At 42.9% G+C, this 24,721-nt stretch overlaps 1 protein-coding gene across 2 annotated transcripts in view; it reads left to right on the forward strand.

Annotated features, from left to right (window-relative positions):
- USP35 (ubiquitin specific peptidase 35) overlaps window positions 1-24,721 on the forward strand; it is a 46,312-nt gene that overhangs the window by 464 nt on the left and 21,127 nt on the right. For both annotated transcript variants that reach the window (XM_073548644.1, XM_073548643.1), the window contains exons 2-4: window positions 12,074-12,817; window positions 15,171-15,306; window positions 17,434-17,563. In XM_073548644.1, the coding sequence (XP_073404745.1) occupies window positions 12,136-12,817; window positions 15,171-15,306; window positions 17,434-17,563 (948 nt within the window). In that variant the 5' untranslated portion in view covers window positions 12,074-12,135. The remainder of the gene's footprint in view (window positions 1-12,073; window positions 12,818-15,170; window positions 15,307-17,433; window positions 17,564-24,721) is intronic.

The raw sequence follows: 24,721 nt of genomic DNA on the forward strand, positions 1-24,721 counted from the left end.
CCCCACCAAATGGAGGACACTGATCCCCCCCCCCGATGTCCCTGATGTACGGTTTCTGATACATCTGTGGAATAATAATGATGTCCGTGGTCATATAGAACGTGGAATATAACAACTATAATACTGCCCCCTATGTACAAGAATATAACTACTATAATACTGCCCCCTATATACAAGAATATAACTACTATAATACTGCCTCCTATATACAAGAATATAACTACTATAATACTGCCCCCTATATACAAGAATATAACTACTATAATACTGCCCCTATGTACAAGAATATAACTACTATAATACTGCCCCCTATGTACAAGAATATAACTACTATAATACTGCCCCTATGTACAAGAATATAACTACTATAATACTGCCCCTATGTACAAGAATATAACTACTATAATACTGCCCCTATGTACAAGAATATAACTACTATAATACTGCCCCCTATGTACAAGAATATAACTACTATAATACTACCCCTATGTACAAGAATATAACTACTATAATACTGCCCCCTATGTACAAGAATATAACTACTATAATACTGCTCCTATGTACAAGACTATAACTACTATAATACTGCTCCTATGTACAAGACTATAATTACTATAATACTGCCCCTATGTACAAGAATATAACTACTATAATACTGCCCCTATATACAAGAATATAACTACTATAATACTGCCCCTATATACAAGAATATAACTACTATAATACTGCCCCTATGTACAAGAATATAATTACTATAATACTGTCCCCTATGTACAAGAATATAACTACTATAATACTGCCCCTATATACAAGAATATAACTACTATAATACTGCCCCCTATATACAAGAATATAACTACTATAATACTGCTCCTATGTACAAGAATATAACTACTATAATACTGCTCCTATGTACAAGAATATAACTACTATAATACTGCCTCCTATGTACAAGAATACAACTACTATAATACTGCCCCTATGTACAAGAATATAACTACTATAATACTGCTCCTATGTACAAGAATATAACTACTATAATACTGCTCCTATGTACAAGAATATAACTACTATAATACTGCTCCTTTGTACAAGAATATAACTACTATAATACTGCCCCTATGTACAAGAATATAACTACTATAATACTGCCCCCTATATGCAAGAATATAACTACTATAATACTGCCCCTATGTACAAGAATATAACTACTATAATACTGCCCCTATGTACAAGAATATAACTACTATAATACTGCCCCCTATATACAAGAATATAACTACTATAATACTGCCCCTATGTACAAGAATATAACTACTATACTACTGCCCCCTATATACAAGAATATAACTACTATAATACTGCCCCTATGTACAAGAATATAACTACTATAATACTGCCCCTATATACAAGAATATAACTACTATAATACTGTCCCTATATACAAGAATATAACTACTATAATACTGCCCCCTATGTACAAGAATATAACTACTATAATACTGCCCCTATGTACAAGAATATAACTACTATAATACTGTCCCTATATACAAGAATATAACTACTATAATACTGCCCCCTATATACAAGAATATAACTACTATAATACTGCCCCTATGTACAAGAATATAACTACTATAATACTGCCCCTATGTACAAGAATATAACTACTATAATACTGTCCCCTATGTACAAGAATATAACTACTATAATACTGCCCCCTATGTACAAGAATATAACTACTATAATACTTCCCCTATGTACAAGAATATAACTACTATAATACTGTCCCTATATACAAGAATATAACTACTATAATACTGCTCCCTATATACAAGAATATAACTACTATAATACTGCCCCTATGTACAAGAATATAATTACTATAATACTGCTCCTATGTACAAGAATATAACTACTATAATACTGCCCCTATGTACAAGAATATAACTACTATAATACTGCCCCCTATATACAAGAATATAACTACTATAATACTGCCCCTATGTACAAGAATATAACTACTATAATACTGCCCCTATGTACAAGAATATAACTACTATAATACTGCCCCCTATATACAAGAATATAACTACTATAATACTGCCCCTATGTACAAGAATATAACTACTATAATACTGCCCCTATGTACAAGAATATAACTACTATAATACTGCTCCTATGTACAAGAATATAACTACTATAGTACTGCTCCCTATGTACAAGAATATAACTACTATAATACTGCCCCCTATATACAAGAATATAACTACTATAATACTGCCCCTATGTACAAGAATATGACTACTATAGTACTGCTCCCTATGTACAAGAATATAACTACTATAATACTGCCCCTATGTACAAGAATATAACTACTATAATACTGCCCCCTATATACAAGAATATAACTACTATAATACTGCCCCTATGTACAAGAATATAACTACTATAAGACTGCTCCTATGTACAAGAATATAACTACTATAATACTGCTCCTATGTACAAGAATATAACTACTATTATACTGCCCCTATGTACAAGAATATAACTACTATAATACTGCCCCCTATATACAAGAATATAACTACTATAATACTGCCCCTATGTACAAGAATATAACTACTATAATACTGCCCCTATGTACAAGAATATAACTACTATAATACTGCCCCCTATATACAAGAATATAACTACTATAATACTGCCCCTATGTACAAGAATATAACTACTATAATACTGCCCCTATGTACAAGAATATAACTACTATAATACTGCTCCTATGTACAAGAATATAACTACTATAGTACTGCTCCCTATGTACAAGAATATAACTACTATAATACTGCCCCCTATATACAAGAATATAACTACTATAATACTGCCCCTATGTACAAGAATATGACTACTATAGTACTGCTCCCTATGTACAAGAATATAACTACTATAATACTGCCCCTATGTACAAGAATATAACTACTATAGTACTGCTCCCTATGTACAAGAATATAACTACTATAATACTGCCCCTATGTACAAGAATATAACTACTATAATACTGCCCCCTATGTATAAGAATATAACTAATATAATACTGCTATTATGTACAAGAGCATACCTACTATAATACTGCCCCTTTGTACAAGAATATAACTGCTATAATACTGCCCCTATGTACAAGAGCATACCTACTATAATACTGCCCCTTTGTACAAGAATATAACTGCTATAATACTGCCCCTATGTACAAGAATATAACTACTATAATACTGCCCCCTATGTATAAGAATATAACTAATATAATACTGCTATTATGTACAAGAGCATACCTACTATAATACTGCCCCTTTGTACAAGAATATAACTACTATAATACTGCCCCTATGTACAAGAGCATACCTACTATAATACTGCCCCTTTGTACAAGAATATAACTGCTATAATACTGCCCCTATGTACAAGAATATAACTACTATAATACTGCCTCTATGTACAAGTATATAACTACTATAATACTGCCCCCTATGTACAAGAATATAACTACTATAATACTGCTCCCTATGTACAAGAATATAACTACTATAATACTGCCCCTATGTACAAGAATATAACTACTGTAATACTGCCCCTATGTATAAGAATATAACTACTATAATACTGCCCCTATGTACAAGAATATAACTTCTATAATACTGCCCCTATGTATAAGAATATAACTACTATAATACTGCCCCTATGTACAAGAATATAACTTCTATAATACTGCCCCTATGTATAAGAATATAACTACTATAATACTGCCCCTATGTACAAGAATATAACTACTATAATACTGCCCCTATGTACAAGAATATAACTTCTATAATACTGCCCCTATGTATAAGAATATAACTACTATAATACTGCCCCTATGTATAAGAATATAACTACTATAATACTGCCCCTATGTACAAGAATATAACTTCTATAATACTGCTCCTATGTATAAGAATATAACTACTATAATACTGCCCCTATGTACAAGAATATAACTTCTATAATACTGCCCCTATGTATAAGAATATAACTACTATAATACTGCCCCTATGTACAAGAATATAACTACTATAATACTGCCCCTATGTACAAGAATATAACTTCTATAATACTGCCCCTATGTACAAGAATATAACTACTATAATACTGCCCCTATGTACAAGAATATAACTTCTATAATACTGCCCCTATGTACAAGAATATAACTACTATAATACTGCCCCTATGTATAAGAATATAACTTCTATAATACTGCTCCTATGTACAAGAATATAACTACTATAATACTGCTCCTATGTACAAGAATATAGCTACTATAATACTGCCCCCTATGTACAAGAATATAACTATAATACTGCCCCTATGTACAAGAATATAACTTCTATAATACTGCCCCTATGTATAAGAATATAACTACTATAATGCTGCCCCTATAGAAATGTAACTACTATAATACATCCCTCTATGGCAGTATCTCTTAGTTTGTCCTGTTCGTCTGTAGTGGTGGCGGTCAGTACACTGGGACCTACTGTCAGCCATTACTGAGGTTTCCGGGAGCTTTAATAATTGATGTTCTTCGTCCTGGTGAGATGATTGGACGGTTCCTGGTAGACAGTGACCTTCATGGACGTCCTCTTGCAGTATGTGGCGGTGGAGTTTATTGATATGTACAGATGTCGGTTATTGATCCATTACTGCTGACTTCTGTATGACTCCTATTATTTTCTTTACTTTCTATTCTACAACCAATTTGTGGCCTCCTCAGAGTTTATCACCCAGCTTTTCCATAGTCTGTGAGTCACAGAAAGCTGAGTGACCATTGGCCACTGCTGTAATGATTAATTTCCATAGTCTGCACATGCTCAGTACATGAATGACCCAGTTGCATGATGGGACACGCAGTCCACCTGAAGTAAACCGCCTCACAGACATTTGCAACTGTCTTCCTACCTGTCAGACAGTTTGATCTAGTCCAGTCATGATGAAAAACTATACATAGGCAGCAAGTCAGGTATGTTTTCCAAAAGGGCGACCATCACACAGATTGTCACGCAGCTTTCCTATGACCCTGAATGATGAAGCTACACAGTTACAGTCAATCAAAAGTCGGGATCTGCACTGTTTATATTAAGGATTTTTGGAAAGCTGAGTTAACAACCCTGTCATGGGAGCCATACTGGTGGTCACACAGCTTTTCTGGAATCCTGAATGTTAAATTTCTCTTAGGACTTCCTTTGAATCCTGAGCGATTTCTGCCCTGTTATACCACCACATAGAGGGACTGAATCTGTTGCTTCATATCTAGACTGCTTTGCCAATCAGTATTTTGGCAAAGTCACAATCCATGTCACGGCAGCCATATTTGGGGGCACCCAACTTTTCTAGTATCCTGTATGATATATCCACTCAATTATACAGATCTGCAAGAAAGCATGGGCATCTTTATGTAGAACTTGGCTGCTTTGCCATTCAGGATTTTGGGAAAGTTGAGTTATAAAACCCCTGTAATGACAGCCATTCAGGTATCCTGAATAATAATCCTGCCCAGTTGTACAGGTAAAAGTCCAGACCCTTTTCTGTCTAAGTTGGCTAGTTTACCTTTTTTGAATCTGTGAAAGTTATCACAAACCCTGTCGCGGCAAACATATTTGCGATCACCTAGCTTTCCTAGGATCCTGAATGTTACATTTGCCTTGTTATACAGCCATATATAGATAGGGACCTATTATTCCATAACTAGACCATGTTATCATTCAGGTTGCTGGGAAAACTGAGTCAAAATCCTTGCGAATTGCTGGTCACCCAGCTTTCCTAGAATCCCGAACCTTGTCTGCCCACTTATACAGGCATATTGAGCAGAGACCATTTGCATAACTCAGCTGGGTTTCCATTCAGGAATCTGAAAATTTGTCACAGCCCCTGTTATGGCACACATATTGGGAATCACCCAGCTTTCCTGGAATCCTGAATGGGAAACACGCTCAGCTATACACGTGTGCAAAAACCAAGATCGTTTATTGCCTAAATTGTCTGGATTACCTCTCAGAAATCTGTAAAAGTCATCACAACCCTTGTTTTACTAACCATATTGTTTATCACTCAGCTTTACTAGAATCCTGAATGGCATATCTTCCCAGATATACAGGCATGCAAAAACTGGGACCTTTTATTGTCTAACTCAGCTGGCTTGCTTTTCAGGAAGCTGGAAAAGTTATAGCCCAGGTCATGGCAGCCATATTAGCAGTCACCCAGCTTTCTTAGAATACTGAATATCCTGTTATACAGCTGGACAGAAGTTGTGAATCTTTCACTGCAAATCCAGATTGGTTTGACTTTCAGTATTCTGGAAAAAGTTGACAGCCCCTGTCTTGGCAGACAGATTGGCTGTCACCCAGCTTTTCCAGATCCAGATAAATGTATGTTTTTTTTGGCCAATGATCCTATTGACTCGTCTGGGGAGAACGTGCCCCTGTTGTGCGTGTGTGTGTGGCACAGTGTAGCAGTGGGTGTGGACACAGAGAAGTTTGGGCACCGTCCTGCAGATAGATGAGACGCAGCGTCCCTCCCAGCATCAGCATCCATCCCTGCTTGCTCGCGCTCCCACACACTCGTCTCCTCTCCATCCAGTAGCACATATTCCAGCGGTGAGTAACATCCCAGATGTCTGTCGTTCATATACGTAACCTCGCTGATGTAGCAGAGCCGAGTTTGTCATTTATCATCTGTGCTTTTACATAGGACTGCAGGTAAAACCTACTGCATTATCTTAACTCTTTGACTTCTCCTGATATAACTTTTCCAGCTCTGCTACATCATTACTTGTAAGTTGCTGGGACATTGAAAAAAAAAAAACCTGCAGTCCTTGCTGGGGGTTGTAGTTCCATAATATATTTTTCCAATCGCTTTGATTATGTTCTTTGGGTTGTAGGATATCTGAATTTGTCATTTGACGCAACTCTCCACGTGTCAGGGGTTTTTACATAGGACTTCAGCTGCAACATCTTAACTGCTTTAAATATGAAATGACAAACTCAGCACTGCTACATCCAGAAAAAAGAGGAAATGTAATCCTGCTCCAGACTTTTTCCTCTGGGGGTTGTACTTCTACTATGATGTCATTTTCCTCCTGTTATATTTTCTGTGAGTTAGTTCCTTTGGGTTGATGTAGCAGAGCTGAGTATGTCATTTGTCATTTTTCTTTTTATTTGCATTGGAAGTGACAAAACTGAGAAATGACAAAATCAGCTCTGCTACATCTTATGTCGCCTTGCACAGTGCAAGTGCAGCTTCAAGACAAGGTTTTATTAATCCTCGGTGTTTTAAACACATCTCCAGATTTATTTGATTTGTGAGAATTTTGGACAAATTTTCTATGCTGAGATGTAGCAGTGCTGAGTTTGTCATTTGGTCCAACTCTAGGCCATATTGCAATGTGTTATCATTGGTTTTACATAGGACCGCAGACAAACCTTTGCCATTATCTTAGATTTTCAGTGCACAGAGAAAGTTTAGCTCTGTATTTTTATAATCTTAGAGGCAGCGGCAGGAAATGTGGCCAGAACTGCGACATAATGGCGCGTGGTTCAGTTAAAATTCACCGTGACCTGCCCCAAGAAAATGTCCACCCAGGTCAATGGCAAAAATTCACTTTGTGCCTCGGAAAAATGTGCCAAAAATGCCTTTGAGCGTAATGACAGGTTCAGCCCTGCTACATCTGCATGCAGAATATAGATGGTAGTGATGTTGGGTATTTTTCTTGTTTATTATTACGGCCGGAATGTGACACAGACAATTCTGGAACTGGTCAATTGTAGCTGCCGCACGTCCCCCTGGTAAACACGGAGAGGAGATTATAACACAGCACAATACCCAAACCGGACCCAAACCGGACATACAAAGTTTTAATTTGGTTTTTAATTTACTTTTTCTTTCTTTGCTTATATTTCATCTTGATTTTTTATGTCTTGTGATTGTTGCAATTTTTTTTTCTAGTTTTGTAAATTTTCCATTTTTTATTTTCTCTTTTATTCTATTTTTTTCATATTTTTTTGTTTTATTTTTGCATCTATTTTTTTTTTACATTTATGCATAATTTTTTGTCATTTTTGCATATTATATATTGACTGATTTGTCATTTTTACATTTTCTTTTAGTTTTCTTTAGTTCTGTCATTTTGCAATTCTTCTTACTTTATTTATTGTGGATTCCTTCAGTTTTGGAATCCATGATTTTATATTTTCATTCAGAATTTTCTTACTTCCCCCTTCCCTCTCTCTTCCTCCCTTTCTCGTCCTTCCTCTCCCTTCCTTGCTCTTCCATTCTCTTTCTTCCTTCCTCTCTCTTCCTCCCTTGCTCTTACTTACTTCCTCACTCTTCATTCCTTCCTCACTCTTCCTCCGTCACTCTTCCTTCCCCTCTTCCATCCTCTCTCTTCCTCCGTCTCTCTTCTTCCCTCGCTCATCCTCCCTCTCTCTTGCCCCCTTTATCTTCCTTGCTCTCTCTTCCTTCCTCTCTCTTTTTTTCTCTTGTCTTCCTTCCTTGCTCTTCCTTCCTCTTTGTTACATTTTCTCTCTTCCTTCCTCTCTCTTCCTCCCTCTCTTCCTTCCTTGTTCTTCCTTCCTCTCTGTTCCATTCTCTCTCTTTGTCACTTGCTCTTCCTTTCCTTGCTCTTCCTTCTCTCTCTTCCTTCCTCTATCTTTCATTCTCTCTTTTCCTCCCTCTTTCTTCCTCTCTCTTTCTTCCTCTCTTCCATCCTCTCTCTACCTTCTGCTCTTGTACTTTTTCTCTCTTCCTCCCTCTCTCTCTCTTCCTTTCTTTCTCTTCCTCTCTCTGTCTTCCTCCCTGTCTCTTCCTTTATCTCTCTTCCCCACTCTTCCCTTTCTCCCTTGTTCTCTCTTTCTCCCTCTCTCTTACTTCTTCTCTCCTCCTCTCTGTCCTCTCTTCCTTCTTCTCGTTTACTTATTCTCTCTTCCTTGTTCTCTCTCTTCCTTCTTCTCTCTCTTCCTTATTCTCTCTTCCTTGTTCTCTCTCTCCCTTCTTCTCGTTTACTTATTCTCTCTTCCTTGTTCTCTCTCTTCCTTCTTCTCTCTCTTCCTTATTCTCTCTTCCTTGTTCTCTCTCTTCCTTCTTCTCTCTCTTCCTTCCCTTTCTCTGTCTCTCTTGTTCTCTGTTCCTCTCTCTATATTTATAGTCTGGTACATATTTGCATTAGTATAAGCCCAATGTGAAGCTAATATTGCAGGGGGATCTTGTGTGGTCCTTCCATTATTTTAGGTTGCGTCCATTTAATAAGTATTGTCGGGGTCTGTTCTCACTGGGCTGCGGTTGAGGTGGTCGTAGGAAGCGGTATGGCTGAAATGTCCAAGCAAGTTTATTAAAACTGCATAAACCGCTGTTGATAGCCAAAAGAAACGAGCAGCCTTTTCTGGCAGAAAGTGAAAAGCAAACAGGAAAATAACCAGTCCATACAGCACTGCGGGCCCGCCCGCTCAGGGCAGTGTCTTCAGCACACACGATGGAGGTCTCCACACCTCCAGCCACAGACACTGAATGAGACATCTGGCCTCCATTTTATTATCCAAACGATGCCCCTGGGGTGGGGATATGTGAGCCGTCATTCCCACCCAGCTCTTATGACCGCTCGTAATACCCGGCCCTGGAACGGCCAAATAACTCTCCCAGCACTATATGTGCTGGAGCATACTTCCGAGCTCACATCACTGCAGCTAACAGCCGTGATGACACATATCTCCCCTCCAGGACTCGGCCGTCAGCCATCTTACAATATATTCCAGGTTTAGCAATCAAAACATACAAAAGTTTAAAGCATTTTCCAAAATATTTTCTATATCAGTTGCATTCAGTTTTCAAGATCTCTGCTTGCTGTCACTACTTCCGGGTGACAAATCACACAGTTGCATGACTCAGATAATTCGACTCTACCTGTACCGGTTTGTCCTTATGTGCCGATCCTGTATGGAGGCACATGGTGCCTTATAGCTCAGTGATGCATGTCGCTCTATGGCTTTGGGGATGCAGAGGCTGCAGCTGCAACTGGGTCCTAGTGCCACTGTGGGCCCAAGGGTGAGATAAAGAAAAAAACTTGCTAGAAAGCAGCCACAGCACAAAGGACTTTAGAAGTGTAGCTGTAAATCCAGCTCTAGTGTAGTTAGTAGAAATCAGCAGCATGGAGCACACCATACATCAGTACTGTGCAGTGTAGCTGTGAATCCTGCATTGACGGTGAAATAAACACTTAGTAGAAAGCAGCACTGTCTCTGAATAGAACAAAAAGCAAAAAGCTTTTTGCTTTTTGTTTTCTCTGGTTAATGGTCATGTGTTAATATGCACTTACATTGTGCATACACATTAATTTACTTTCTCAGTTCAGACTCCAGTTTTTTTACTGTCTCTGTATAGGTTTGTGCCTCTCTCTTAATTACTGGTGGCCCCTCACCTTTAATGTATGTATTACATACACTACACACAGTACAGATAGTACCCATACACTATACATACATTACACACACTACATGTATTACATACACACTACACACACTACAGATAGTACATATACACTATACATACATTACACACAATACGTTCCATTCATTATACATATACTACATACACTAAATATGCTATACTGAAATTACGTACACTTCCAGTAGTAAATATACACTATTTGTTCCACACACACAATGCATACACACTGATTACACTATACACACTGCGTACATTACACATTGAACACACTATACTTATACTAAACCCACTAGTGAGTACATATACACTATACATACATTACACACACACTACATACACAATATAAATATATACTACATACGGTACATAAATGAATACACTATACTTTCACTACACATACTACAGATAGTACATACACACATTACACACACACGTCATACATTATACACACTGATTATACTATACACACTACACACATTACACACATTATACTTATGCTACTCCCAATACAGATAGTATATATACATTACACAGACACACTACCTACACAATATTAATATACTGTACACTACAGGTACATATTCATATTGTGCACACACACTTCATACATATACTATACACAATACATACATTACACACTGTGCTTATACCACTCCCACTACAGATCACACACATACACTATACATTGCACACACACTACATACACTTTATATATGCTGCATACATTACATACTCTGAATACACTATTGGTACACTACACATACTACAGATAGTACATATACACATTACACACTTCATACATTATATACTGTATATACTATACACAATACATATATTACACACTGTAGTTATAACACTCCCACTACAGATCGTACTTACACACTATACATTACACACACTATATACACTTTGTATATACTACACACACTATATACTCTGAATACAATACGCTATACATATACTACATGGAGTTAATACACTACCTGCATTACCAGTCAAAAGTTCGGACACACCTGTTCACCCATTGGTTTTGCTTGTTGTTATTTTAAAGTGAATATTATAGGTTCAGACTAAAGGCAACAAAACCACAAAGGAAGGAACAGATATGGAAACAAGGGGTAAAGGAACACCTGCTAGTACTGGAGAATCCTTTATCCATATGTGTAAGAGTCAAAATCTCAGATTTACTGCTTTTATTTTTTTTTTTTTTGTCACCTCCAGAGCTGCATTTAGAATTGTGCTGTTACCAAAGTGCAGTGTATTGTGGGAGGTTGGCTGACTCTGGTATCAGGGCAGCAGTCAGTGCTCAACCTCAATTATGTGGATTGAATCTCAGATAAGTGTGGGTCGTACCTCCAAAAACCCCACGTTTTGAAGAAACGGGTCCTCTTTGGCTGTTATACACTTGAATTGGGGTAATCACATCCATGGCCACCACAACTGGTGGAATGGGGTTAGATGATTCCCATGCTTTTAGTAGAATTCTGCATCTAGGATAACCTTCTTGGAGAATGGTGATGTCTGGTGTAACCTTTCTCTGATTCCATTCCAGCTCTTCTGTTGAAAGTTCTTCCATAAAAGTAGGCGATTGCAACCCCGATAAAATTTTAAGCCATGGATAAGATTTTAGAAGCCGTCATGCAGTCTTCTTACCCCATGTACGTCAAGCAGAGCTTGGCACGACGTGTAATCGAAGCTTCCAAGCAGCCTATTGACATTGAGCAATGCTGGTCCATGTTAGAACTATCCACAAAGCTCTACTTTTTGGGAGAATCTCGTTTCGCTAGGGAAACCGCTAGAGAAATTCTGGAAGTCTATGGCACGTACCATCCAGAAGAATTTGAGGAATTTTTTAATGTCAGGTTCATATTGAGTCTTCTACAGGAGGGATATGGGCCTCTCGGAAAGAGACATGCTTATACCTTAGAATACATACATCTCGGCCTCCAATTTGTGTTGGACAAACCTTCCACCGAGGAGATCTTCAGGCTTTTGAGGGTAGAAGTCCTCCGTATCGTGTGCGAAAGACCAAGTCTTAAGATCTGCGTGAGGGTCAGCAAACTCTTGACCTCACACCCTCAATGTATTCCGGAAGGGAACCACCAGCTCTTGTTCTGCCAGCAGCTGGTACGATGTATCGGACAGTTCCACTGTCATTCCGAAGGAGAGGAAGGGATCCTACAGTTTCTTGACCAGGTGAACAGAGTCAGTGCCCTTCTGCAAAGTATCTGGAGGCTTCAGACGTCTCTGGTTCTTCCATCACTCAAGGAAGTATTTACTATTATATCTCTAACAGGTAAGAAGTTATGAAAGAAGAAAGGTACATCGCATTGGATTATCTGGGTCCTTCATATAGAGACAGACCGGGTCCTAGATATAGTGACAGGCTGGGTCCACCATTCTGTGACAGGCCGGGTCATCCATATAGTGGCAGGTCAGGTCTACCGTGCAGCGACAGGCCAGGTCTTCCTCCTTACAGCGACAGGCCAGGTCTTCCTCCTTACAGCGACAGACCAGTTCCTCCATATAGCGACAGACTGGGTCCTCTATACAGCGACAGGCTGTATGCTCCTTACAGGTAGAGACCTGTTTCTCCATATAGCGTCAGAGCGGGTCCTCCATATAGTGGTAGGCTGTGTCCACTGTATAGCAATATGTCGGGTCCTCCATATAGTGACAGCCCGGGTCTACTGTACAGCGATAGGTCTGATATACCAAATAGCGATAAGCCGTGTCCTCCTTACAGCGACAGGCTGGGTCCTTCTTATAGTGACAGGATGGCTCCTCCTTACAGAGACAGGCAGGATATTCCTTATAGTGACAGGCCAGATCCACCATAGCAATTGGCCAGGTTATCCTTTTAGAGACAGGACGGGTCTCCCTTATAGTGACAGGATGTGTCCACCATATAGCAATAAGCTGGGTCCTCCTTACAGTGACAAGCCGGGTCCACCATATAGTGACAGGCCATGTCTTCCTTATAGTGACAGGCTGCGTCCACCATATAACTACAGGCCAGATCCACCACATAGTGATAGAACTGGATGAGTGAGAGACCATTTTTTCCTTATAGTGACAGGCCGTCTCTTCTAGTGACAGGCCAGATCCACCACATAGCGATAGACTGTATTCACCATATAGTGACAGGCGGGGTCCTCCTTGCAGCAACAAGCCGGGTCTTCATTGTAGTAACGGGCCGCATCTTTCATATAATGACAGGCCTGATTCAACATAAAGTCACAGGTCGGGTCTTCATTATAGTAACAGGCAGAGTCTTCTTTATAATGACAGGCCACGTCCACCATATAGTGACAGGCCACGTCCACCATATAGTGAAGACAGTGTCCTTACAGCGACAGGCTGGGTCTTATAGTGACAGGTGGGGTCCTCATTACAGCGACAGGCTGGTTCCTTATATCAACAGGTCGAGTCCTCCTTACAATGACAAGCTGAGTTCTCCTTACAGCGACAGGCTTGATACTTCTTATAGCGGCTGGCTACGTCCTCCTTCCATGCCAGACTGGGTCCTTCTTATAGCTACAGGTCAGGTCCTCCTTACAGTGACAGGCTGAGTCATCTTTAGATCGACAGGCTTGATACTTCTTATAGCGACAGGCTGGGTCCTCCTTATAGTGGCAGGCTAAGTCCTCCTTAGACAGGCTGGGTCCTTCTTATAGCGGTAGGCCGAGTCCTCCTTACAGTGACAAACTGGGTCCTTCTTATAGCTACAGGTCGGGTCCTCCTGGCATCGACAAGCTGGGTCCTATTTATAGCTACAGGTCAGGTCCTCCTTTCAGTGACAGGCTGAGTCAACTTTAGATCGACAGGCTTGATACTTCTTATAGCGACAGGCTGGGTCCTCCTTAGACAGGCTGGGTCCTCCTTATAGTGCCAGGCTAAGTCCTCCTTAGATAGGCTGGGTCCTTCTTATAGCGGTAGGTCGAGTCCTCCTTACAGCGCGAGACTGGGTCCTTCTTATAGCAACAGGTCGGGTCCTCCTGACATCAACAAGCTGGGTCCTATTTATAGCTACAGGTCAGGTCCTCCTTACAGTGACAGGCTGAGTCATCTTTAGATCGACAAGGCTTGATACTTCTTATAGCGACAGGCTGGGTCCTCCTTATAGTGGCAGGCTAAGTCCTCCTTAGACAGGCTGGGTCCTCCTTATAGTGGCAGGCTAAGTCCTCCTTAGACAGGCTGGGTCCTTCTTATAGCGGTAGGCCGAGTCCTCCTTACAGCGACAGACTGGGTCCTTCTAATAGAGGCAGGTCGGGTTCTCCTTACTGTGACAGACAGGGTCCTTCTAATAGAGGCAGGTCGGGTTCTCCTTACTGTGACAGACAGGGTCCTTATAGCGGCAGGCCATCATGAGATCTTCCATCATGAAATCCACCGTATAGTGACAGGCCAGGTCTTCCTTATAGTGACAGGACACATCCACCACATAGCGCCAGGACGGCTCCTCCGTCATGAAGGCTATTCGTTTATTGGCTCTCTGATCAGTTTAACTCCAAATTCTCTAATGGGGCAGATGAGGATGGTTTTTCTGGAGGACAGCCTCAGCTTGCTTCTCTATTTGACCAATTATTATCATACATCATTTTGTGTAATTGCTTGTCTATCTTAAGGCTGATTTTTGGGTTTTCTAGATGAGATGGAGACTCCCTCCAATGCCCTGGCCAGCGTGGTGCAGTACGTGCCCCTCCAGCTCATGGAAGGCATTGTAAGAAATTTGGCCAACGCAGACAGCGTGACTGATGCCCAGATGATGACCTCTATTAACAGGTAGAATTTACGAACTCGGCGATGTCACATGACCGAGCGAGTGAGATCCATCTTTTTTTTTTTTCGTTCCTCCATGTTTAATTCCTTAAAGGGGTTTTCCACGTTAAGAAAAGTGGTCCCAAAAGTAATGTATGCTTATAAAATAACAAACTCAGATCGTACTCACCTTCTGGTCCGACTCCAGTTCACTGCCGTTGCTTCAGTCCATGTATTTTGACTGCAGGGGTAACATGACTACAGTGCACATCACCGCTGCAGTCAATCATTGAGCTCAGGAGCTCATATCATACACAGTACATCAGCAACGATCTGCTGAAGCATGATGTGAGCTGTAATTATGATGTCACCGCTGCAACCAAAATACCGAAATTGAAGCAGTGGTGACGTCACCGCTGCAGTAACTCACTGATCCTGGCGGTTCATACATCTAGATCAGCAGAGTCGCTGAGCTCCGTGATTAGCTTCAGCAGTGATATGAGGTGTAGCTATGATGCCACTGCTGTAACCAATGCACAGAGACCAGAGCAGTGGTGACATCATCATTACAATGCACATCACCCCTGCAGTGAATCACTCGCTGATCTAGGCGATTCATTCCATCAACAGCAGAGTCGATTATCTCCTTGATTGACTGCAGCGGTGATGTGAGCTGTAGCTGTGATGTCACCACTGCAGCTAAAGCACAAGGACTGACGTAGCAATGACATCACCACTACAGCGCACATTATCGCTGCAGTCAGTCACTGACCTTGGTAGCTTTTGTCTCCTATAGCAGCAGAGTCTCTGGGCTCTGTGATTGGCTGCAGCAGTAATGGAAGTTAATGGAAGCAGTAATGGCTGCAATCGTGATGTGACAGCTACTGCCAAAAGTAAAAAACTGAACCAGCAAGAGGGTGCCAGTGCTAGGCGCGGGCATGGTGAGTGCTGTCGTGAGTTTGTTATTTACAAGTACTGTAGTCACGTAGTGACTAGGGACAGTGGGTGCCTTCCTGATCCATGGAACTAGGGGGTGCCATAGTCTATTCCTGTCCCCCAGATGGTGGAGACGCTGGCGTCACACACCTTGCTATGCTTTTATCTGAAACCTTATCTGTTATCTCCCCCACCCAGGGAGGTGTGAGTCCAAAGTGTATAGGATGACACTGACCAAACAGACAAGGGTAGAAAGACAGGGATTAAAGAAAACTACAATCATACAAGTACACAAAACAGTTGGAAACGGGTGGGATAGATAGGAGAAACCAAAAGGAGACGATGCGGATAAACATGCAAATCAACTCCATGCAGAAATCTCCTGTATACTATCCAACCGCCAACTCCAAACACTGAATCAGAATTACTCCTCCAACACCAAACCAGGAAATAGAACTATCACTGGCAATTCCCAAGTGCCAGTGACAGAGCATATATACCAGAGGTGAGTGGCCAACATAGAACAGCTGAGGCTATTCAGGATGAGCGCTCCAGGAGATCAACTGATTAACCCCTGCAATGACAGAGCAAGGGAAATCTGCACTGTTTAAAAGGATGGTGAATCAGTTCCAATCAGTGCAGGATTTAATGTCACCAAACGCTGCAATCTTCTGGCCCCTCTCTGTCGCAGTATCCATATAACATATGGTTTACTTCAGGGACAACTTTTCTCAAAGTGGAGAGCCCCTTTAATGCCTTAATAGAAGTATAATAGCAAAAAAAGAAAGAAAAAAGAAGCGCAACAGTGATGCACACACAGCCCAATGTTGAATGAAAAAAAAGGCTTTATTAGAACATGCCAGACAGACAAGAAATGTTAAAAACGCCATTAAAAACATGCAGTCAATAACATGTGAAGACCGTGCATAACAGGGATATATGACAATAAAATATTAAGAGTATAATACTCAAATAGAGCCACCACCCAGTAAATAATTATATAAACGGTATACTAAAAGGGACACTCATGAATCCAGTCCCATAAGGGACAGCAGCTAACATATATGCACATGAATTAGAAATAAATCCTATCACAAAGGAATATATAAGCATACACTCCCTGACAGAAGTTATGTCGCCAAATTCTTCTGAGATGAGCTTTGAGCTGTATCATATTTGGAATAAACTCATTTTAGATACATTATTTTTTTGCAGGATGATCGACTGGGTATCGTGGCCTCTGGGCAAGAACATCGACAAGTGGATTATTGCTTTATTAAAAGGGCTCGCTGCTGTCAAGAAGTTCAGCATTCTCACCGAAGTTTCCCTATCAAAAATACAAAAGGTCCAAATCTACAACAGGCATTATGGATGTGATGGGGTCAGAGATTATGGATGCAGTGGGGTCAAAGATATTGGATGCAGTGGGGTCAGATATTATGGATCTGGTGAGATCAGATATCAGGAATGCGGTGGGGTCAGATGTTTTAGATACGGCAAGTTCAGAGATTATGGATTCGGTGGGGTCAGAGATTATGGATGTGGTGGGGGACAGATATCATGGATGTGGTGGGGTCAGATGTTTTAGATGCGGCGAGTTCAGATTATGGATGTGGTGGGGTCAGAGATTATGGATGCAGTGGGGTCAGAGATTATGGATGTGATGGGGTCAGACATTATGGATGTGGTGAGATCAGATATTCTGGATGCGGTGGGGTGAGATGTTTTAGATGCAGCAAGGTCAGAGATTATGGATGCGGTGGAGTCAGAGATTATGGATGTGATGGGGTCAGAGATTATGGATGTGATGGGGTCAGAGATTATGGATGTGGTGAGATCATATATTATGGATGTGGTGGGGTCAGATGTTTTAGATGCGGCGAGGTCAGATTATGGATGCGGTGGGGTCAGAGATTATGGATGCAGTGGGGTCAGAGATTATGGATGTGATGGGGTCAGAGATTATGGATGTGGTGAGATCAGATATGGATGCGGTGGGGTCAGATGTTTTAGATGCAGCAAGGTCAGAGATTATGGATGCCGTGGGGTCAGAGATAATGGATATGGTGGGGTCAGAGATTATGGATGCGTTGGGGTCTGAGATTATGGGTCAGAGATTTTGGATGTGGTGAGATCGGATATCGTGGATGCGGTGGGGTCAGATGTTTTAGATGTGGAGAGGTCAGACATTATGGATGCGGTAGGGTCAGAGATTATGGATGTGGTGGGGTCAGAGATTATGGATGCGGTGGGGTCAGAGATTATGGATGCGGTGGGGTCAGAGATTATGGATGCGGTGGGGACAGAGATTATGGATGCGGTGGGGTCAGAGATTATGGATGGGGTAGGGTCAGAGATTATGGATGCGGTGCGGACAGAGATTATGGATACGGTGGGGTCAGAGATTGTGGATGTGGTGAGGTAAGATACAGTGGGGAAAATAATTATTTGATACAATGCCGACTTTGCAAGTTTTCCCACCTTCAAAGAAATGAGAGGTCTGTAATTTTTATCGTAGGTACACTTCACCTTTGAGAGACAGAATTTAGAAATAAAAACCAGAAAATCACAAGACTGGGATGGGCTACAGGACAACAAGCTTGGTGAGAAGGCAACAACTTTAAACACAATTATTAGAAAATGGAAGAGACACAAGATGACTGTCAATCTTCCTTGGTCTGGGGCTCCATGCAAGATCTCACCTTGTGGGGTAAGAATGATTCTGATAAAGGTCAGGAATCAGCCCAGAACTACACGGGAGGACCTGGTCAATGACCTGAAGAGAGCTGGGATCACAGTCTCATACTTTACCGTTAGTAACACACTACGCCATCATGGATTAAAATCCTGTAGGGCACGCAAGGTCCCCCTGCTCACACCAGCACATGTTCAGGCCCATTTCAAGTTCGCCAGTGACCATCTGGAAGATCCAGAGGAAGCATGGGAGAAGATCATGTGGTCAGATGAGACCATAATAGAAATTTTTGGTATCAACTCCACTCGCCGTGTTTGGAGGAATAAGAAGGATGAGTACAACCCCAAGAACACCGTCCCAACCGTGAAGCATGGTGGGGCAAACATAATATTTTGGGGGTGCTTTTTTGCAAAGGGGACAGAACGACTGCACCGTATTGAATTTTGGTCAACAACCTCCTTCCCTCAGTAAGAGCATTAAAGATGGGTCGTGGTTGGGTCTTCCAGCATGACAATGACCTGAAACACACAGCCAGGCCAACTAATGAGTGGCCCCGTAAGAAGCATTTCAAGGTCCTGGAGTGGCCTAGCCAGTCCCCAGACCGGAACCTAAGGCCAGGGTTACACTTGTGAGAAACTCGCATCTCAATACCCAGCACTGCGGACCAGAGTGTGCGGCTGCATGTATTTCTATGCAACCGAGCACTCCGGTCCGAGTGTTGAGACGCAAAACACGCGCGAGTTTATTGCAAGTCTGACCCCGGCCTAATAGAAAGTCTTTTGAAGGAGCCAAAACTCAATGCTGCCCAGCGACAGCCCTGAAACCTGAAAGATCTGGAGAAGATCTGTGTCAGGGTCCTGTCAGCGCCGGCGAACTGCCACGGCTGAACAGGGTGACTTACCCACACTGGGAGGGCCCGGGGTCAGATACTGCATGGAAAACTCAGGCAGACAGGACCTGGGACGCTGAAGGTAGCAAGCAGTGAAGAACCTACGATCATGTGGCTGCAGAGGGTGGGGCTTAGCGTTCTGCTGTTGGAGATGAATGCAGGATTCTACTACAGGGATCCTCAGGTCAGACAAACGGGGGTCAAACACGGAGAGGGCGGCGCGGTACCAAAGGGACAAGCAGAGAGTAGTCAGAACGTAAGCAATGGGTCATACACGGAGATAAGCAGCACAGTACAAGAGGGGCAATCAGAGACTAGTCAGGACATAGGCAATGAGTCAGAAACCAGAGAAGCAGATACACAGTACAGAATCAAGAGACAAACTCACAACAGGGGACAGAACCGGGTCAGAACCATATAAGCAAGCTATAAGACAATCAGAAGGCACACAGGGGTCACCACACTCGGCCAAAGGCAAAAGTATAACTGATGGGGATTGGAGTTTCCCAAAGCTATAAGAAGCTCTCCTTTAACCAAAGAGAGGCCACAATAATTTACCCCAGGAGTGCAGGTCAAAGCCTGCACTGGGCTCAAGACAATAACCCCTGACTTGCAGGTCAAAACCTGCACTGGGATTATGACAGTACCCCCCTCTCAACGGGGGGCCTCTGGACCCCCAGGCTTCCCTGGGTATTTGGCATGGAAAGCCCGAACCAGGCGATCTGCATGTACAGAGTGAGCAGAGACCCACGAGCAATCCTCTGGTCCATATTCCTTCCAGTGGACCAGGTACAGCAAGGAGCGGCGCACCCGCAGAGAGCCTACAATATTTCCGACCTCATACTCCAAGTGACCCTCCACCAACACTGGAGGAACAGCAAGCTCGAAGTCCTCCTTGACAGACCCCACAGGTTTCAACAGCGATTTATGGAACACATTGGATATTTTTAAGGAGGCGGGTAGATGCAGCCTATATGCCACTGGGTTGACTATCTCCACAATCTCATACCGACCAATGAACTTTGGTCTTAATTTAGCTGATGGTACCTTCAAGTTGATGTTACGTGTGGAAAGCCAAACCTTCTCTCCCACCTGAAACATGTGTCCCGGGGCTCTCTTTTTGTCAGCAAAATATTTATACCTCCCCTGGGCCCGAGAGATATTACGCCGAACTTCAGCCCAGAGGTTTTTTAACCGTTGAACGGATCCCTCCGCCCCTGGACAACCGGAATCCACCCGTGAAAACTCCCCAAAATGAGGATTAAACCCATAATTGACCAGGAATGGGGACATGTTGGTGGATTGATTCACCCGGTTGTTAAAAGCAAACTCCGCTAACGGTAACGCATCACACCAATCCTCCTGTCTGGTGGAGGTCAGACACCTGAGAATCTGTTCCAGGGATTGATTGGTGCATTCCGTCTGACCATTACTCTCTGGGTGATATGCCGAGGAGAAGGATAGTGAGATGCCCAATTTCTTACAGAATGCCCTCCAAAATTTGGCCACAAACTGCACAACTCTGTCAGACACAACATTCAGGGGTACCCCATGCAATCGGACCACATGCAGCACAAACAACCTTGACAATGTTTCTGCTGAGGGTAATGCTGCCAAGGGAATGAAATGGGCCTGTTTCAAAAACCTGTCCACCACCACCCATATCACGGTATTGCCCCTGGATGGTGAAAGACCGGTAATAAAGTCCATGGAGAGATGAGTCCATGGCCTATCAGGAACCGGTAAAGGTATGAGTTCCTCAGCCGGCCGGTTATGCGAGCTTTTGGAACGGGCACAAACTCCACAAGCAGAAATGAATTTCTTGACATCGGACCCAAGTGAAGGCCACCAAAAAGCCCTGGCTACTGCCTCTCTAGTGGCCGTGATACCGGAATGAGCACTCAGCCTAGACAATCTATCTCCTGGCCTGGCCGCCGGAGTTGGAACTGGGCCCTCATAATTTCTTGTTCCAACTCTGACGAGACCCCCGCCACTACCACCCCCGGGCGAAGAATGGAGGACGGCGGCTCGGTGGGAGACACCGGGTCAAAACTTCTGGACAGAGCATCCGCTTTAACATTTTTGGACTCTGGTGAAAAAGTAATGGAGAATTGAAAGCGTGAAAAAAAAAGTGACCAACGGGCTTGTCTAGGAGTAAGCCTCTTAGCAGATTCAAGGTATGCCAAATTTTTGTGATCAGTGATAACAGTGATAGGGTGAGCTGCCCCTTCCAAAAAGTGCCTCCATTCTTCGAATGCCAGCTTGACCGCAAGAAGTTCTCTATTGCCTACATCGTAGTTTCTCTCGGCGGATGAGAACTTCTTGGAGAAGAAGGTACAGGGTTTGAGATTAGTAAGGGTGGCCGGACCCTGCGACAACACTGCCTCCACCCCTACTTCAGAAGCATCCAACTCCACAATAAATGGTTTGGACGGGTCTGGCTGAACCAACACCGGGGCGGACATGAAACATTCTTTAAGAGCTGAGAAGGACTCCTTACCGAGTTCCGACCAATTTTTTACATCAGCCCCCTTCTGGGTAAGATCGGTGAGTGGTTTAACCACTTGAGAGAAACCTTTAATGAATCTCCGGTAATAGTGCGCAAATCCCAAGAAGCTCTGGAGCCCCTTGAGATCACGAGGCTGAACCCAGTCCGCGATCGCTAGCACCTTCTTAGGGTCCATACGAAACCCCTCACAAGATACAATCAGCCCCAAAAAAGACAGTTCCTGTACGAAAATGAACATTTTTCCAATTTAGCAAACAAGTGATTCTCCCTGAGTCTCTGGAGAACTGCCTGTAGATGTTGCAAGTGAGACTGACTGTCCGGGCAATACACCAAAATGTCATCCAAATAAATAATAACAAAATGTCCTATCAGGTTAGAAAACACAACATTGATGAAATTCTGGAAAATAGCGGGTGCATTAGTTAACCCAAACGGCATTACCAGGTTCTCAAAGAGTCCTTCTGATGTGAGGAATGCAGTTTTGCACACGTCCCCTTCCCGAACCCTTATCAAATTGTAGGTACCCCGCAGATCTAACTTGGAGAACCATTGGGCCCCAGCTAACTGGTTACATAAGTCTGGGATGAGGGGAAGTGGATAAGTGTTCCTAACCGTTATCTTGTTAAGTTCCCAAAAGTCGAGGCACGGGCGCAAACCCACCATCTTTCTTCTTCACAAAGAAGAATCCTGCTGCCACGGATGACACAGAAGGCCTGATATGCCCTTTGCGGAGACTCTCAGCTATGTACTCCTTCATGGCTTGGCACTCGGGCCCGGACAAATTGAACAATCGAGCCTTAGGTAACCTTGCTCCGGGTACTAAATCAATGGCACAATCGTAGGGTCTATGTGGTGGCAGCGCCTCAGCCTCACTTTCGGAAAATACGTCTTCGAAATCCTTCAGGTACTCCGGAATACCTTCCAGACTGACAGACGACACAGATACTGTTTTAACAGAGTTAACAAGAGGCCCCAGGTTACAACATTTATCTTTACATCCCCATTGAGTGATCTCCCCCGTCACCCAATCAATGGTAGGATTATGGCGTTGTAGCCAAGGCATCCCCAGTACCAGTCCTGCAGACAAGTTATCTAATACAAGACAAGTTAATTTTTCCACATGACTGGGACCCACTTTCAGAGAAAAAAGTTCAGACCTGAAACAGATACCGTCCCGGGTAAGAGAGGACGAGTTAATTGCCACAAATTTAACAGGATCCTGAAGCCTGACTGTCCCTATCTTATTAAGAGTCATAATTTGGGCATCAATCCGGTTAACAGCAGAGCCATAGTCAACAGGACCATCATCAATTTCCAGTTCCACCCGAATCACAATTTTTGCAAGTGAGGAAAAAGGTACCTGAAGGTCTGGGTAGCCTCCTTGACTACTACCCAGACCTAGTCATTTCCCGCCACCTTGGAGGATGACGGACAGGAGGGGCAGCCCTTCTTCCAATGTCCAGATTCCCCACAATAGAAGCACAACTGCTTCTCCCGGCGGCGTCTTCTTTCCTTCTCATCACAGGTGACAGCGCCCACCTCCATAGCCTCAGGAGGAGTTCGGGTCTCACCTCCACTGGAGAATAAAGAGGTTTCGAGTTGCATAACCCCTCTTACCCGCAGTCTGCGATCCATACGAACCGCTTGGGTCATGGCATCCTCCAGGGAGTAAGGTGGAGGATGAAGTGCCAGGGCATCCTTCAGACGTTCACACAGGCCTCTACGGAACAGCCGCCGAAGGGCGGCATCACGCCAAGAAATGTCAGGTGCCCAACGTCTAAATTCAGAACAGAACCACTCGGCTGAGTGCTTCCCCTGACAGACACTCATCACCTTGTCCTCAGCCAAACACACTCTATCAGGCTCATCATAAATAAGCCCTAAGGCCTCAAAAAACGCATCCACAGTCATTCTCTCTGGGGCAGAAGAGGAAAGAGAAAATGCCCAGGCTTGCGGGGACCCTCTAAGCAGGGACATAACCACCCCTACCCTCTGTTTCTCATCCCCAGAGGAGCGTGGTCTCAAGTAGGAAAAGAGCTCACATCCCTCCTTAAAAGCTCTAAATTCATTTTTGTTACCAGCAAACGTATCTGGTAACTTAACTGGGGATTTGGGTGGGACTAAAATGACATCTCTAGTCCCCACCTGCTGAAACCCAGCGGAAAACACCCCCTGAACTGAGTCTGCAACCTGCCGTTGGGACTGGGCCAGGGCTTGATGTTCTAAACTTAGCTTCAGCAGTGACTGAGTCAAGCATTTCACCTGCTCAGATAAAGCATGCATTTGGTCCATGCTGCAGAAGTGAGAAAAAAAAAGTTCACGGTCAGTTATAATGTCAGGGTCCTGTCAGCGCCGGCGAACTGCCACGGCTGAACAGGGTGACTTACCCACACTGCGGGAGGACCCGGGG

This window comes from Dendrobates tinctorius, unplaced genomic scaffold (assembly GCF_039654945.1).
Source record: "Dendrobates tinctorius isolate UK_male_01 unplaced genomic scaffold, ASM3965494v1 ptg000157l, whole genome shotgun sequence".
Taxonomy (NCBI): Eukaryota; Metazoa; Chordata; class Amphibia; order Anura; family Dendrobatidae; genus Dendrobates; species Dendrobates tinctorius.